Below are 19,112 nucleotides of genomic sequence, written 5' to 3'. Positions count from 1 at the left end.
TTGATAGTCTAATATGTATACCAAGCCCCATATTAAGCCCACATGTCAGAAAAAATCCAACATAAATTTCTTAAATTTGGTTTCCTATCAGTCCATAACTTGAAAAGGAATTGCAGATATTGCCTTACTAGAAACTCTGTTCAAGATATACATTGTGATCTTTAAGGCTTTACCCCATAAAGAAATAGGTACAGAAAAGTAACTCATCATACTCCTAACTATTTTCATTAAAGTATGATTACGCTTTTCAACAACCCCATTTTGCTGCAGTGTACCTAGCATTGTGTATTGAGCACGAATGCCATGTTTTTCTAGGAATTTGGCAAATGGACTAGGGTTTTATCCTGAATCATCATATCTACTATAGAATTCACCACTTCAATCAGATCTCACAACCTTAACATTTTCATTTAATTATCTCTCAGCCTCTGTAATGTATATTTTAAAGATGTTAATGGCTTGAGATTTTTTATGCATTAGATATACATAATCATATCGAGATAAAATATCTATAAAGGTGATAAAATATCTCTCTCCAGTGAAACAAAGAATGGAGAGTGGTTCGTAAATGTCCGTATGAATTATCTCAAGAAACTCATTACTTCTTGTGGCATCTTTTTTTATATATTTAGTTTGATTTTCTTTTATGCAATTTATACATACTTGAAATTCAATGAAGGCAAGATTTTGTAAAATTCCATCATTCACTAATCTCTCAATTTTTCTTTATAGATGTGCTCTAGATTTTTATGCCATAAGAATGAAGAGTTTTCATTAATTAAACTATATTTTGATCCAATATTTGAATATAAGGTAACTAAAGCTTGTGCAAATTCATTATTCAAGCAAATTTTATATAAACCATCATATAAAATAACAGAAACAACTATCATTGAATTAAACACTAAACTTACTTTTTCACAATCAAAATAAAATGAATATCCAACAACATCTAATTTGGATAATGAAATTAAATTACTAGAAATCGAAGGAACGTAAAAAGTGTTCAAAAGATTCATCTGATGACCAGTCTCTAATAATAAGTGATGGGTACCTATAACTACCACTTCTACTTTGAGACGGTTTTCCATATAGATGAATTTTTCACTTTCTTTCGGTTTCTGGGTTGTAAGAATCCCTGTATTAAATTAGTAACGTAAGTTGTGGCTTCAGAATCGATCCACCAAGTATTAGAAAGAATTTCAGTAAGTTTTGATTCATAACATACAAAAGACATATTCATACTCTATTTTCGAACGAAGCCTTACGCTTATTACATTCCTTTTTTATATGACCTTTCTTGCCATAAAAGTAGCAACTCATAGTAAATTTTCCATCATGACTCTAGTTATTCTCCCTAGATCTACTTTGTTTCTTTGGTTGAATGTTCTTTATTTTTTTGGATTGACCTTTATTCTTCATAGTTACATGAGTAACTACAAGGGTAAAATTATGTCCATCTTGCTTTAATCTCATTTCCTCCTAAATACACTTACTAGTAAGCTCATTCATATTCTAGTGTTCATTATTAGTGTTATAGTGAATTTTGAATGGAGCAGACTGCGAAAGAAGTGAATTAAAGACAAAATGAACTAAGAATAACTCATCCATGTTTATACCAAATGTCTTAAGTTTTGCAGCCTTTTTGGCCATGTTCAAAATGTGTTGCTGAATTCCTTTCTGACTATCATACCATCAATATGTCTACAAGAGACTTATTGGGGTGTTTGAAACGCTCATCTACAGATTTTAAAAAATTTGAGGCTATCTCAATTTGAGGGAGAGAAGTTTTGATGTTAGTGGCAATGGTCATTCTTATAAACATAAGACTGAGTTTGTTTGACCTTGTCCAGGTTTTGAATTGTTCATTCTGCTCCAGAGTACTATCATTGATAGCTTCATGAGGTTTTTCAATTATCAAAGTCAGATCAAGATGCAATAAACCTAGTGAGAATTGTACCCTCTCATACCACTCAGCAAAATTTGACCCATCAAAATTTGTCATTCCAGATGCAAGAGAATACAGTTAAGTGAGAATTATAAACATAGAACAATGCTTATAGTAAGGCCTCAAGTATATTTGTAATATTAAATTTATAGATGATAAACTATTGATATCACTATAGTTTTTTCTTAGACCAAAATATTAGCATATCTAATGTTCGTTCAAAGGGGCTTAAAATACTCTATATTTTATGTCTTTTACACGTTATTTTTTGTTATTTATCTAAATAACACAAAAATAACTATAAGTTCATAATTAGTAGAAAGTGACTCTCCTTTGAATTAGTCTCAATCTTATAATTATAAAAATATATATATTATTCTTTTATAAGTCTCTCTTAATTCTTTAATGTAGTTTAACCAACGTAAGACTCATCAACCTGGGTTACTTTGGTAACTCGGCATGTTAATAAATCTTAAGTCATAAAACTATAAAACCATAATTTGTATAAAATATACATACATATTTAAATTTGGAAATTAATTGTAATTTAATATATATATATATAAACTATTTGTGTAATATATATATGTATACATAAATTGTTAGTATAATAATATATATATATATATAAATTGTCAGTGTAATAATATATTAATATATACATATATATAAACTATCAGTGTAATAATATATATAAACTGTTAGTGCAATAATGTATATATAAACTGTTAATACAATAATATATAAATAAACTATTAGAGCAATAATATATATATAAATAAACTATTAGTGTAAAATTATATATATAAATTGTTATTACAATAATATATATATATTAAGAGTTAGTATAATAATATATATATATAAATTGTTAGTAATAATATATATATAAACTGTTAGTAGAATTCTAAGATGTATGAATTCAATCTCGCTCTAATATCAAATGTAAGAAACTATTATGCCAAAGTCATTTGTTTATTAAATTCAACATATCTTAAGAAAAGAAAGACAGTAGAAAATTAGAGTTACATACCATTTTGAGATGATGCAGTCATAACGTGATTGAGAGACCAATTGAAAAAAATTCTTAATTCTCTGACTCACTTCTTTTCTCTATCTAACTATTATGCACAAAACTTTATAACTTTAGTTGATGAAAGACAACTTGAAAAGAGAATTTGTGCTCCTTTTACAGATGAGATGAGAGACCAAAACACATTTAAGGTAATTTAATGTGTTGATAACTGCTTCTATTATTATAGTTTAATACCCATAACATACAATAATTCTATAATTTATTTTAAGGTTACCCACTGTATGAAGTTAGCTTCATCTGTTAAAAGTAAATGAGAAAATAAAACATTAGGTTAGTGAGTTATCTACTTAATTGCTGAAATTAATAGTAGTAACATTTATATATCCATTTATATTTACGATACTATACAAAATACGAGACTGTAATTTTGAATAATTAAGTTACTCCAAGATTCATAATAATCTTAGAGATCTTGGCTCTTGAGTTATTATAGCCTTAAAAACTTCCTCATGGTTTTAAGCCTATTCAGTCATGGTATATGAAAATGGTTATAACTTTATGAAACATAATCTTAGTAAGTAGTGAAAGTATAATTATAGCAACAATTAGTATGTAGTGTATTTATATCATAGTATATGCATTTAACAAAACACATAGGCATATATAATCTCAAACATAAACACTTGCACATTTCCAAAATCATCACTTTACAACATCGTACAATAACCCATTTCCACCATTATCATGGAGGGCACAACACTCCTTATCTATATGAGTCGGTACAATTAAAGTGATTGTCTAGATTTGATGGAAGGTCGAGGATGAGGAGCTATAGTCTACTTCAAAGGATTGGCAGAAGGCATTTGTAATGTCTTCTTGATTCGAAAACAATTTGTCTTCCTAATCTTTTATAACCCTAATATGGTCTCTTTAGCATCTAATGAGAGTGAGTAATCGAAAGATTTTATGTTGAGATTGTCATCAATTATCTACTTATTTCAAGATTTTTGGTCGCGAGCAAAGTTCTGCCTTTTGTTACAATTATTTAAAGATTTTGAATTAGTCGAACCTCCTACCTATATTGTATTTTGTTTTAACACAAATGATGGATAAAAAAGATGATATAAAAAGCATGTATTGAACTCACATAATTAAAATATTTATTTTAAGAACAATGAGTACAAGAACGATCTTTTAACTATATATGCCAGAGTGTCTAATGTATATTTTTTCTATCATATTGAGTTTCTTAAATATTTATCATGATATGAATTTAGAAATCTAATAAATGATCTATAATTTTGTGCCTGGTACATCAGGTTGTAACTTTCTTTCTAATTCTTTAAGATAGTTAATGAAATTGTCTTATATCTTAAGTTTTAAAGGCTTGAATTTAATAAAATCGTGATTATTTAGAATTTAATATGTTGAAAAATCTATCACTTACAATAGTATAATGAATATTTTGAGAACACAATGATATAATAACAACCAGAACTCAACTATCTTTTTAAAAAATAAAACTTAATTAGTCAATTTAAATAAATCTCTTAAAATTTGTTCGTGATGGTGAGTCAACAAAAAATATTAACATAAAAAATAATTTAACTTAAAAAATTAAAAAAATTAATGTTTTAATTGAAATAGCAAACAATAAATACTCCAAATTTAATGCAGATTAAATAAATAATTAGGATTATGAAGGGAATCGATTTCTCTTTAAATGCGCTTGTTGGGTTTTTCAGGGCATTTCGCTTTTCAGCGGCTAGCAAAAAGCCAGGGAAGTTACAGAGTTTACGAGATTGAAAGCCATGGAGTCGCCATTCAAAGCGGACATATTAAGAGGGAAGGTCGCGCTGGTAACAGGAGGTGGTTCAGGGATTGGATTTGAGATATCAGCTCAGTTTGGTAAACATGGTGCCTCTGTTGCGATCATGGGTCGACGCAAGCAAGTTCTTGAAGCTGCTGTCTCTGCTCTTCAATCTCTTGGAATTCCGGTAGAAATTTCTACTTTACAACTGTTGTTTCCCCCTAAAAATAAGCTTTTGAATCATGAGAACAGGAGCTTGTATATAGTATTAGTTATTTATGTATTTGTTAAAAGATATAATTTATAAGTTGTTGGATATGATAAAATGATAAGAAAAGATAAGTTGTAGATAATCCGTAGATAATTTAGTTATCTATATTTTATAGATAAATTAATATAAAGTAGGAATTAATTACTAAAATTTGAAGTCAATTTAAATTTTTATTTCATGTTAATTTATGATTATTGACTTCATGTAATTATTGGTAATATTCAATTTACGTTATAAATAATTGAGAAAGATATATTATTGAAAAGATAAAATTATAAAAAAAAGGTAGTTGTTTAATGTGCTCAGTTGCAAAATGTTCAGATGTAATATCACTGTTATGAATTTGTTAAATGTGTATTTTATACTCTGAAACAACGTGTTTAATTAAGGATTGATATTAAAATTTTCAGAACTGTTATAAGGTAATAAGGTCTCTTGTTTTTTATCAATAACATCATTTTTTGGCGAACTTTTAAACTGTCTAAAATAAAATTTAGGGGCCTATAACTTTCTAAAAATGCTATTGTAAGAGTTTATAAGCTGTTAAACTTACAAGTTTTTGATTGTTTACCAAACATGTCAAAAGAACCCACAACCCAGTTAGAAAGTGTATAAGCTCCTGTTAACGAAAAATTGACTACATCAGACACCCTGTTGAAGTGTTCTTTACGCTACATTTCATGTGTTAATATGAAATTCAGAAGTGTTAGCAGGCATTGTTAATGGATGATGTCAATACTGTCCATGGATTATTATTGACGACTACTATTACAGTATTGTTCATAACCAAAATAGTTCAATAACTCCAAAGTAGGCAGGCAAGTCTCCTCCCAACATTTTGTACCTCAAGTGGAGTATGAGCATGGTGAATCTTATGAGCACGAGAATTAATGCTAAGTTTAAGGGAAGACTTGATGTTTCTCCTTGAAATTATGAAGAAACAAAGAAGTCTTTGACTATTAAAATGGAGGCTATCTGAAAACTAAATTAATGGATTAAGGGAGAAATTCTGGAATGTTTCTAAAGGTCTAATGCAAGAGTTCAAGAATGCTTCTAACTTGCAAGGCAAGCTTATAAGGATGTACAGCACTGTCATGCTGCATTTATATTGTGGTAATGGGGGAAATTAGGCCAAGCGAGGGTGGTGACTTCAGATTTTGGAGAACAAGCAGAAAGCACCAAGGAGTACAGTAGAAGAAGATCATGACAATAAAGAGTTTGCAATTGCTTTAGACTCATTCACTCAATGATGAATTTGCCAATGTCCGATGGTGGGAATGAAACTCAGGAGTAAGAAAAATTTTGGGAAAATGTCAGCAACTACTTTCTTATTTGTCAAAGAAAAATAGAACACATTACAAAGAATTAATTGATCAGTTTGATATTCGGGAATAAAAAAATTTAATTATTGTATTAGTTAACTTATTAGATCTTGTATTTTACAGACCTTTCTTTCATTGTCAGCAATATAATTCATGCAAGAATGAATCTGAGGAAAAACTTATGAATATACTAGTAAAGGGAAAATACATAATAGTCAATATGGGACCTCACCACCCATTAATGCATCTTGTTCTTCATCTAATCATTACTCTAGATGGTTAAGATGTTATTGACTGTGAACTAATATTAGGTAATTTACATAGAGGAATGGAACAGTTATACAATATATGCCTTATGTGTCAGGTTGATTTCATAATATCTACTGTCTTTCATAGTTCTCTCTGTTTGTCAATCACTTTTGTCTTTGTCTCAGGAAATTTATAAATCTTTTTGGGTTGTTCAAAGATCATGACTTTGGTTCTTTGATACTTTAAAACTCAAGAACAAGGAAAGCTTCAATTTCATCTCTCTCCTTCAGAGTAGGTTTATTTTATCCTAACCAGGCTTTTCTCTTATGTTTCTTTTCCTCTCCTCTTGTCGTTGTCTTTCCCAAAGATTTATGGTAACTGAGCGCAAATGTTTCAACATTGCTTTTGAGGTGGAATAGTTGATCTTGTGAGAGTGTCCAAGAATGTTAGAGGCACCTTCTATACTCTTTTAGGGACATGAGGCGGGTGGCTTAATGCTTTTGGTGATTTTCACTAGGAGAAAGCTGAGAGTTCCTAGGTAAGAAGTATGAAGTTACCAAGACACAAATTTTGGATTAGGGTGGTGCCAATGAGGAGCACATTTTCGATTCTCATAAAGCGAGTTGGGGAGTCGTGCAAGAGAATCTTCTTTCAGAAAACATTAACGGTAGAAACTTGGTTGAGATTTGAGAAAGCTTTAGAAGTGATGTTGGCAAAGGGTGAATCAAACCACCCATATATGCCTCGTGCCTTGGCTTTTCTTTTTGTTTTTTGGTCTAACTATTCTTCAGTCTAATCGTGATTCCTCTTGTGTGCCATATGCTGGGTCAAGCTCTTAGTGGTGTGTGGTTCTCTTGCCTAGCTTGCAAATCGTCTTTTTTTGCTTGATTTTCTGTTCGTGATGTTGGCAATAGAGGGCAGGGAAGCATTGTCTATCTCAGGTCTGCATGAGTTTGAATTTTAAGAAATCCCCTATCTGTAAGGAATTGTCGATAAAACTTATTATGGTTAAGCTCAAAAGCACCAAAGGCCTCAACTGCTGAGAAGGGTAAGTTGTTGAAGTAAAGAGGCCTGATGAGAAGTGGAAGAAAGAAGAAGAAAGCGATAGTCCTTTTGGTTAGGCTTGTTGGTGGCTTGGTTATCAAGGACCTAGTTGAAGGTATTGGTGTAGGTTGCTTTGCTTTGTTATATTCTTCTTCTTTAAACTAAAAGATATAACAGCCAGTCTTCTTCTGTTTTTTTTTTTTTTTTTTGAGTTAGAGCCAATTTTTCCCAAGACTTCTGGCTATGGGCCACTTCTCTTGGTAGGCCCTAATGAGATTGTTGATGAAGGAGATTTTCTTTTGCCTTTGGCTGTGGTCTACCATGAGAATCTTCAACGTCTTGGGTGGGATATTGATGTGAGGGGAAGAAACATGTTGTGTGAATGTAGTAACAATAGAGGAGTAGAGAATTCGGGTGGTAGCTCCCTTGTCTTGTCCGCCATAACCTTTTCCTTTGTCAGGATTTAGGGTTTTTCCTCCCTCCTCCCTCATGTTATGTTCAATTGCTTGAAATAAATGAATTGCTTGATCCTTAGATCTACCAAAACCGATCCCAATTAACCATTGATCTTTGCAACATTGCACATAAACCAGATTCAAAGTTACATAACTTAGCTTTAAAGTTAAGCAGTGAGCAAGGAAGAGTTTGGGGATTCTGAAGCAAGAAGGGAACGTCCAATGCATGGTAGCATAGAGGAGTAGAGAGGCTTGCTTTATAATGAGAAGGAGAGTCAGGATGTATAATGTCAAGATGGATCTCGCAAATCTTCTATTCATGGAAGAAACTTTGTGGCAGCAAAGTTAGCGACTTGGACTGAGGAAGGTGATAGGAACACTCCCCATAGCATTTTATCTATGTTGAGAAGATGGAGTTGGACGATCAAGTTGTCGAGGATCATTCGGTTTTGAGGACGCAAGTTGATGATACTTTGAGAATTTGAGGGGGTTTTTAACCGATGGCTGAATCTTGATGGCGTGGACTTAAATTTTTGGATTAGTGGAGAGGGATTTGCATGAGAGATCTAAGATTATTCAAGCTGTCATGAGCTGAAATGGGGATAAGGTCTTGGTGTGGATGTTTCTTCCATGTCTTGTCTACAAAAGAATAAGGTGATGAAGAAAGAATATTTTCTTTTGGCAATATGCCTGGTACTTTTGACATGTATCCGGTGACATTGAGTGTGGGAATGAAAAGAAAAGATCATTAGATCGAAGAGAAGAGAAAAGAAAGGAGTTAAGGGAGGAAGAAGACTGAAAAGACTTGGAATCGGAAAGATACGCTGAGCATTCAAAACTTACCATACAACGATCATGAAATACGGAGTATTTAAACCCTAAGAAAGATAGAATTGCCATGAAAATCGCCTGAAAACCCTCCATAGAAACAGGTTCGAGGAAAGGTTGGTTGGATGGAAATGCAGAACCTTGTCTGAAAGGTGTAGACTCAGTCTTATCAAATGCACAATGTCAAACTTGCTCATTTGTTTTGTCTTTATTCGTAATCATAATTAGTGGCAAAGGGGCTGGAATCAATCAAATGTTGTTTCTTGTGGGTTGATTTTGAGGCTTAAAAGAGATTATATTTGGTGCTGTGTGATACAATAAACCTCCTTGTTCAATGGAAGGCCTTGACATTTTAGAAGTCTCGCTTACTTTAACAAAAACTTTGCTTGGAGAGTTGCTTTAGCGACATAAATGCTGAGGGTAGTGTTTGGTGGAAGGTAATTATAACCTAGTTTTGGATTGACAAAAGGGGCTAGATATGTAGGTAGTCTAGAGTTTTGCATGCTTCGTGTCTGAAGAAAATTAATCCAGTTGGGACAATTTCTTTCTCTTTTTTTTTTTGCTTACAAGGACATTTGGAATCTAGATTTGTCTTCTAGAATTGTGTTTTTTGCTTGGGAGGTGGCTAGTCACTATTAACAATTTTCAAAAGGAGAAGATTCTAACTAGTGGGTGCTTCTTGTGCAAGAGGGCGACAAAAACTCTTGATCATCTATTTCATGGCATCCCTTCTCCCTCCACCTTTGGTGTATTGCCATTGAGTTCATTAGTTTGAGATAGGTGATAGCAAGTTCCATAAGAAAAGAGATCAGAGCATGGCAACGTATCCATGGTGTTAATCGCTAAAAAAATCTCATTATTTCCCTAACTACCATACAAGTCATTTGGAAGGAAAGAAAAAGGGCTTTCAAGGGTTTGGTTTTTTGCTTTAGTAGAGTTAGGCCTCTATGGTTCTAGATCTTCTTTCTATGCTCTTTCTTTTGATGAGAACTTGGGTGACCTAATAGATATTTTGAATGAATTTTAAAGTTTTTGTAGGTCAGTGGCATCCTTAAGGTGCCTTGTTAATATATATTTATTCCTTCCTTCTTCTCTCCAAGGAAAGAAAAAGCCTCAAGGACAAGATTTTTTCCAGTGCAATAGAATGAGATGAGTTTGGACCTAGACTTTCTATTTGACTTTGGAATTATAAATCATTTTTCTAGTTTTAACGTGCTGTGTTTCTTTTGTTCAATTTATAGTGGTCCTGGGTTATTGTCATACTACTCTAGTTTTGTTACTATAAGATGCTGGCAGTAGTCTTGGTTCACTTTATTATATTTTTAAGTAGAATTAGGACAATATTTTCTTTCTGGAGTTTTTATGGTTTAAGCTTTTTAGTTTTCCTTTTAGATTGCCTGCCGTAATTGGACTAGGGTTCCATTACGATTCAAACGTTTCTTAGCGGCATCATAATCAAGAAAATATTATTTGAATTTTCTTGTTCAAAAACTTATCCTCTTGCAATTGTGTAAAGTAATAATATCTTTGTAATTATGAAATCTAAGACAATGGTAGATGTGGTAGCTAGGTTATAGTAATGTTCGTGATAATCATTTGCAAGCGCTGTTCAAAGTCCAGAATAGTACTATAATTCTGAGTAAGTTTTATTTCAGTTGTTCTATATCTAGTTGCTATGGGGGATATTGATTGTGATTGTGGTTTAGTTTTAATAGTTATTACCATGCACAGCATTTGGGTCGCAAGGGTGCAACTGTTCAGAAATAGATTAGAAGTTAGCAATGAGATTGTTTGTATGAATGCAAAGAAACATTTGAGGAAGAGCAGTTTGTTAAATTATATATAAATTATTCGAATTGTAAATGCAGTAACTTTGAATTTCACTATATTATCTCTTTTTAAGAGATGCCTTTATAAGATCAACTAGACTTTTGATCTATTTCGTTATTCTTGACCTATATATGTATATTTTCCAAGAAGGTTTTTGTTTTGTTTCATTTTTTTTTTCAGTTAATAGTATTAACTCTTGTTGTTCAGTTAATAATATCAACTCATAGTTGTATTTGCTATCTGCATTTATGAAGGCTGTTGGCTTTGAGGGAGATGTTCGCAAACAAGAAGATGCAAAAAGAGTTGTTGAATCAACTTTTAAACATTTTGGCTGGCTTGACATTCTTGTGAATGCTGCAGCTGGAAATTTTCTTGTATCAGCCGAGGATTTGTCTCCTAATGGGTTTCGGACAGGTTGTTTGTTACATTTACGCTTTCTTGTGTCAAACAGTCATTTAAATATTTTTTATTCATTAGGCTTTTCGTTGAGTTTTCTTCAAATTTCAACTTTATGGAATAGAAATGAGAATGATGTTTATTTCAAAAAAAAAAAAAGAAATAAGAATGATGTAGGAATTTAGGAATAAATGACTGAACGTTATATATCACATCTAAAATCTTAAAACGTCATACTGGAGAATTTGATTGCATCATACAATCATAGAATTGAGAAATCCTCAAATATTTTATTGGATAATTCAAGTTTGTCTTGAAAAGTAAAATTATGTATATTTGCTGTGTTTCTTAAGTAATATTTTCTAAATAGAATCTGATTCAGAAATAGTAATATGAATAAGTTAGAAAATAATAATACCCATACAAATAAGTAAACTAAATATTAACATAATAAAATTCCAAAGCTAGTAACACCATAATTTTATACTTAGTTATAATTTGTAACCTACTTAGATAATCTATAGCCAACCCATTTTGCATCATTCTCCCTTGTTTGGATAAAATTTGTCCCATTTTGCATTATTCTCCCTTGATTGGATAAAATTCATCGAGTTTTGAAGTGACAAACAAAGTAAACCTTAATCTTTTAGCTTCCCTATGAAGATTTGGTAAACTGTGTACTTAGTTATTCTGTTAAATAGTAAAGATAATGGAAATATACAATTGTTTATGAGTAGAAGATCCTAGCAGGAAGATGAAATCAATATATCAATCAATTAGTGTTCCAAATTCTCCTTGCATGGAACTTTGGTAGGTCTTTCAGGGAAGATCTTGAGCAACGTGAAGACATGGTAGTTTTTCTTACTGTATTTTAGGGTTTTCGGATATGAACCTTACTACAGAAAAGAAAGAGGCATTTGCTTGTTCACTTGGAGCTAAATCATCATCTTCATGGGATACATAACCATAATCTGTTCGGATATGAACTTTCAGCGTGTAAGTTTTTCTTGTTGGGACTTGGTAACCCGTCTGTCCACTCTATCCACATCTTAAGTAAGCAATTACCTTACCTTTGAATGTAGTCTTGGAAATCTATGTTAGTTCATTCTTCAACCCACCTTTTGATTCTAAGGTATTCTTAGGAATAGATTTGGTAACCGCCACTTAATGTTCTTTAAAATTGGATATTTTAAATATTCTTTTACATCAAAGGCAGCTTGATAAGTTTTACTCTGGTTGTAGGATTTAGAGATGAATCCCATGGCCACCTTTTCCTCTATTACTACATGGCTTAGAAGCTTTAGAGTATGCATTTAGATATTTTTAATGGTATCCCCCTCCCTTCTATAGTGTTTCTTGAGTTCTTTTAGTGGAAAAATAACACTTTTTGCCAAGGTGTATCAGAGAAGGAAGAAGAACTTTGAACTAAATAATTAGTAACTAAGTATGTGTTAAAAGTACTTTATTTTGTAGGAATATTATGTAGTGTTATGTGTTAAGTATGAGTAGTTAGTAGTTAAGAAATAAGGGGATTAGATAAGATAATAATTTTTTTTTTAAAATAAAAAGTGTAAAGTATTGTATTAACAGAGTACCAAAACGAGATTACCACCCATGTACAAAAGATTTACAAAAGAGTTAAGGTCTCAATGACATTCCTAAAATATACATCCCTAATAATGTCATGACCTCACAATATGGTCCCAAAAGAATGCAATCATTTATCTCTAATGCTATATGGGCTGCTAACTCTGCCCCCAAAAGCTCTCAAGTCCGTTCTTTCTAGATAACCCATAAAACAGTTAATGGAATAATGTTTACAATGTTTCTTTTTATATATACCCATCCCAACCCAAATTTTCTCATAGACCGAACCCGCTATCACCTTTGAATCCCTAACAACCCATAGATCACACACCAAAGGTCCCAAGCCATGTGGCACCAAAGCAGCAAATGATTATAGGATTCCTCAACCATCAAACACATATAACACTCGTTCACAAGAATTTGTCCTCTAGTTCTGATGTGAGAATCTTCTTACAACAGGCTTCCCACGCAAAGAAAGCGATTCTCGGAGGGATATGCGTTTTCCAAATTTGTTTGTAAGGGAAGTTCCAGTGAACCACCGCAGTATCTTTCATTAAGAAGTTGTAGTAGGAACTAATCGAGAATCTTTCAGACTTCTCTAAATTCCAAACAAATTTGTCAGGAGATGAAGAGATTTGTTGTGAAGATAACACCTTAAGAATCTCCACATAATCATTAATTTTCCAATCATTTAAGTTTTTTACAACCTTTATGTCCCAATTTACATTACCATTGGATTGTTGATACGCATTTTCAATGAGCATGTTCTTCGATTGGGCAATAGAAAAAATCATCGGAAAATAATTTTTGAGACTACCCCTCTCCAGCCACTCGTCAATGTAAAATTTGATTTTATTATCTTTCCTTAGCTTCCATTATAAGAATAGGCTGAATTGGGGTTAATGAGATAAGATCTTCTGCCATAAACCCCTGCCATGCGGAGTAGAGAGTTTACTTCTCGAAATCGTATTAGGGTCACCCCAACGAGCCTCCACAATCCTCCTCCACAACCTTTGATTCTCAATCATGTACTTCCACAACCATTTTGCCAAGGAGACCATCATTCATTTTCACCATAGACTTGATGCTAGGTCCACCCAAACAATTGGGTCTTTTAATATCCTCCCACTTTACCAAATGGTACTTGTGTTTCCCATCAACATCCCCCAAAAGGAAACGACATTGAATTGATTCTAGTCTCTTGGCCACCTTTGCTGGTATCGAAAGGATAGAAAGATAATAGATAGAAAGGTTGGCCAAAGTGCTTTTGATTAAGGTATATCTACCATCATTTGAAAGGAAGTTACGCTTCCACCCTACAAGTTTCCTCTCAAATAATTCCACAATTGGCTCCCAAGAGGTAGTGTCTTTATATTTGGCCCCCATAGGTACACCTAAGTACTTCATGGGGAACCTAATCGCTTTACACTCAAACACCTTTGCAAACAAATTAGCCTCCCCATTCCCGTCAATCCTGGCCAACTCAAACTTATCGAGATTAATTTTTTAAACGGGTACAGTCTGAAAATAAAGGAGAACACATCTCAAATTCAGCAAGTACCTCACATCTGGTTGGCAAAATATGAGCATATCGTTCGCGAAAAATAGGTGAGACACCCGAACCTCGTGATTCTTTTTACTTACCACGATCTCCCTCACTAATTGAAGATCAACAGCCCTGGTTAAAAGGCCATTTAGAGCTTTCATGACAATAATAAACAATAATGGTGAAAGGGGATCACCTTGTTTTAAACCTTTGGATGCACCAAAGAATTTGGATGGACCACCATTAATGAGCACCGCAAACGAAGAGGTGGATATGCAATGCTTCATCCAGCCTAGCCATCTTTGCCTGAACCCTAACTTATTAAGCATGTAACCCATAAAGTTCTAATTGACATGGTCATATGCTTTCTCCATATCCAATTTACACAATAGGCCATCTTTCCCCCTAACCATAAGGTCATCCATGAATTCATTAGCAGCCATTACAACATCCAGAATTTGTCTGCCTTCCCCGAACGCGTGCTGACATTCCCCAATCACCTCGCCAAGCATCCTAGATGGTCTCATGGCCAACACTTTAGCAATTAACTTATAAATACATTTCACTAAACTTATAGGTCTGAAATCTTTGAACTCTTTAAGATTCTTTTTCTTTAGGATGAGTGCAATGAATGTGGAGGTTAGAGATCTAACAAATTTTCCAGTTCTATAGAAGTCCTTGAAAACACCCATTACATCATCTTTTAGTAAGTATTAAAATGTTTGAAGGAATTTCATATTAAAGTCATCAGAACAGGGAGCCTTGTTGCTGTCACAGGATTTCCCTTTTATAACATTCTTGCATTTCACGAAATCTTCATTCCACAGGATGACAATGCCACTTGCCGAACCCTTTGTAGGAATGCCATGTCATCCCAAATTTTTGGTGCCCTAAAGCCCCTTGATCACTTTCTCGATGTAGTTATCAATTTTGATTTCTTGTAAACAAAGGACCAAAGGATTCCATTTTCGAAAACAACCTCTAAGGACAAACCTTTTACATTGGTTGTTTATGCCCCTAACATTTCAAGAGACAATATTTCCAATCATTGATGTAACAACTCTAATTCCTCACCCATGCTATCCTCCTTCCTTTTACGATCATAGTTGGTAGATGATTCCAATCTTTTTAGCTCTCTCGAGATATACCCACCTTGTTTTTTCTTCTCTTTACCATTGGATTCGCACTTTTTTCTTGCTAGCATTTTCTTTTCTTCCACTTCAGAGAAAAATAGCGAAGAAACAGGTTCATACCTTCAAGAGAAATTCCCATTGTTTTTCCAAATTTCTGAATATTTTGCAATACCCAAGCAGAGAAGCCCTCTTCAACTCCATCCACCACATTAACCCTTTCTAGACTAAACTTGAGAATCTCTTCAATTTCTGGATTAGGGGAAAGTAGCTAAAGCCTAACCTTCCTCTTCAACCAACACCATCTGCATATATTTAAGGATCCAGAAAATTGTCACCATGGGAGTCAGAAACAAAAAAATCATCAACAATGACCTCTTCTTTAGATGATGCAACGACTGAAAGTCATCATCTTGGCGTTCCTCAAGTCTCCCATTATCAATTTCGTTGTCCAAATCACCTACATTTTCCGCCTTCTTCGTCCGGTCGCTCAGACACAAGTCACCATCACTCCGTTCGGGGCGAACAGACGCGTCGAGACATGATTTCGCACCTGAGAGTTCTCCTTGGGTCGGGTTGAAAATGCTTCGCTTCACACCATCAGAAGGACCCGACCCTAAAGCATCTTCCTCATTCTTAAACGGATCAGTAGACCATTTCTCCTTTGCCTTCCAGGTGAACTTTCTCTTCTTTAATGGCCCATTTCTGTTGAATTTCTCTGTTTTCTCTTGGCCCAGTAACGCTGGGTTATCTTTTCCAACCGACCCATCATTACTGCCCCTGATATTATGTCTGAAATTCCTTTTTTGCCCCTCCTTTCTACAAGTGTGAATAGCCAGGACAAAGTCGCTCGTTTTTATGTTCGAAATCACCTGCCCTACCCGAAAACTCCTTCCTCCGCAGATCATAGAGCAGCTGCATAGGATTGAAAGTTCCCCAATCCAACGTTGAACGTGATCGGGGTAGCACAATGAGGATAGTTAATAGTGACGTTCCAAGAGGAATCCGAGTGTTTTGCGTTTGGTACAGGATCTGAGAAGTCTGATTTTGTGTTTCGAGGTTCACTTTTCGGTGGCTTGATCGGTTTATTTGCGAGTTAATTCGCAACTACCATTAGCTTCCACCATCCTTTCCATTGGACGCCGGCCAGAAAGAGAATCCGCTTCGTGTTCTGACCGCCCTAGATCATCAATGCAAGAAACTCACCTCTTCTGTTCCTGCCATGCACAAGCCACAGCTCATAGTTGTTCTTCACCAGGTGTTTCGCCCAAGTTCCTGGCTTTCTGCTCCACGAAAACTCGTTGAGCCCTTTCAGGAAACCTCTAAACTCGTCTCGTTCAAGGAATACCGATCTGAAACCTCTCCCATTTTCGCAAACTTGGACACATTCCGCGTTCCTTCCTTCACGGATCAAGTCGAATGGTTTATTCTCAATGTAGAGATACCGTCTCCCAAGCGAGCTCATAAGAATAGGCCCGCCTGTCCGGCCGAAATCAACCAGAAATAGCTGTTACAGGCCGAGTATTTTGAGAGAGTTTAGAGAGAGAAAATTTACAAAAAGCTTTGAGTATTTCTCTTATTCAGGAGATTGTTGTGCTCTCTCCTAAGGATCCTATAAATTAAAGATCAAAATGGGTAAGGGGAGAAAGATACAAGCATATCTATAATTACCTATTGATTTTCGTTTCCATTGACCAATAACTCGATCCATTAGTAATGACCTTAACAAATTCCTCTATAAAAGGGGATGGGGTGGAAAAGGAAGTGAGGATCCTTTGGAGGGGCACCCTTTTTGCTTGGTTATGGGTTTTATGGTTAGAGCGAGCATAATCATAAAATCTTTATTGCTTGCTACTTTGCTCCTTAATTTCTTTAGGATAAATTGGCTTTCTCGTACGGGTTAAGGAACATTGACGCTTTAAAATCCCTTTGTCCTTGTTGCAAAAGAATTGAGATCGTATTCTGCACTAATTTTTGTTTTCTTATTGGTATTGTTGATGTAGGACAAAAAAGGTTAACTTGTCTAATTAAAGTTTCGGGGATAAAAAATCTAAACATCACAATTAGGATTTCTTAAACATTACATTTAAGACGTTTTAAGCATTATACTTAAGAGTTTGATTGTATTACATAATTAAAAGTTTTAAGCATTATACTTAAGAGTTTGATTGCATTACGTAATCAAAAATTTTAAACATCATACTTAAGAGTTTGATTGCATTACACAATCGGATAATTGAGAAACTCTCAAAATATTATTGAATAGTTGAATGCTCCATAAGTGAAATTATAAAAGTATGTATAATAATTTCTATGAAGCTTTTCCTAAATAGAATTAAACTAAGAAATAGTAAACTAGTAGAATTAGCAATACTAATCTTAATACAAATAGAAAAATAATAATAAGAATAAAAACACTAAGGTACTAAAAATATGTTAATACTCGTCAATAATATAGAATTCTAAATAATATAATAGTTTTACGTTTAATATAATTATAATTTATAAACTATTTAGGAAATTTAACGCTAGTTCATTCTGCATCGTTCTTCTCTTTTTGGAGAAAACTCGTCCACGAGTTTTGAAGTGGTGAATAATTTAAAATCTTGAGACTCAAGCTTTTCCATGAAAATGTAACAACCTTTTTGCTTGGTCATTCTATTTAGCAGCAAACATAATGGGAACACATAATAATTTATGAGTGTGGAATCTTGATGATAGGATGAAACCAATATATTGACCAATTTGCACTTCAACTTCATCCTTGAGTTGAACATCATTGGTCCTAGTTATTGGTTTAGGTTCCTCCTTGTATTAAACTTCTATAGAACTCTCCTTAAGTAGTGAAGGATCTTGAATAATCTCAATAACTTTACTCTTAGGAAGGCATAACAGCTTTTTCGTTTCTCAAGTTCGACGTGCTCCTTCTCTTTATCTTTTCAATGATTACAAGTGCTTTTGGATGTTTAGTGAAGAAATGAAGGAAGAAGAATTTGAACAAAGTGAAGAGGAGAATTCTTTTCACTATTTTCCTTAATTTTCACGGGTACAAGAGTGCTATTATATAGGCACCAGTCCAAACAAAAGAGGTTATAAAAAAATTCTAACAAGTAGAAGAGGAGAAAAATTGGTTGTTAAGGTGGAGGACATACCTAGCTGTCATAAGAATCAAAAATTGGAAAAGACTAAGTTACTCCTTATATATATGTATATATGTAAATATAAATACATTTTACACTCCCCCTCAATTTAGGTTACATAAATGTTGAGTAATCTTAGAAATCTCCTTTTGGTAGTGCTTTCGTGAGTATGTCTGCTGTTTGTTGATTGGTTGGGATATATAGTAGTGACACATCCTGACTTTCAGTTTTCTCTTTGATGAAATGTCGGTCGATCTCGACATATTTAGTTATGTCATGGTGCACATGATTCTTAGCCATACTAATAATCGATTGATTGTCACACCAAATTCTCATAGCAGTAGGAGCAGAAAATCTTAATTATAGGAATATCTTTTTCAGTCACACTCCTTCACATATTCTATGAGCAAGTGAGCGTAACTCAGCTTCAGCACTGCTTCTTGATACAACAGATTGTTTCTTGCTACACTAAGTGACTAAATTACCCCATACATATGAGCAATAACCGGATGTGGATCTC

General features: G+C 33.7%; 1 protein-coding gene across 2 annotated transcripts in view; it reads left to right on the top strand.

The window, feature by feature from the left end:
* Window positions 1-4,699: 4,699 nt before the first annotated feature.
* The window catches only part of SDRB (short-chain dehydrogenase-reductase B), a 29,752-nt gene continuing 15,339 nt past the window's right edge, over window positions 4,700-19,112 (top strand). Inside the window, exons 1-2 of one of the 2 annotated variants that reach the window (XM_022045747.2) lie at window positions 4,700-4,981; window positions 11,048-11,207. In XM_022045747.2, coding sequence (XP_021901439.1) covers window positions 4,796-4,981; window positions 11,048-11,207 — 346 coding nt within the window. In that variant the 5' untranslated portion in view covers window positions 4,700-4,795. Of the gene's footprint in view, window positions 4,982-11,047; window positions 11,208-19,112 lie in introns of those variants that run through there. The other variant, XM_088213434.1, reaches the window with a different exon arrangement.

The sequence above is a fragment of the Carica papaya genome, chromosome 2 (assembly GCF_054855325.1).
Source record: "Carica papaya isolate Zhongbai chromosome 2, ASM5485532v1, whole genome shotgun sequence".
Classification (NCBI taxonomy): Eukaryota; Viridiplantae; Streptophyta; class Magnoliopsida; order Brassicales; family Caricaceae; genus Carica; species Carica papaya.
Note: the sequence above shows the minus strand (reverse complement) of the source record. Positions and strands in the feature narration are given on the sequence as shown.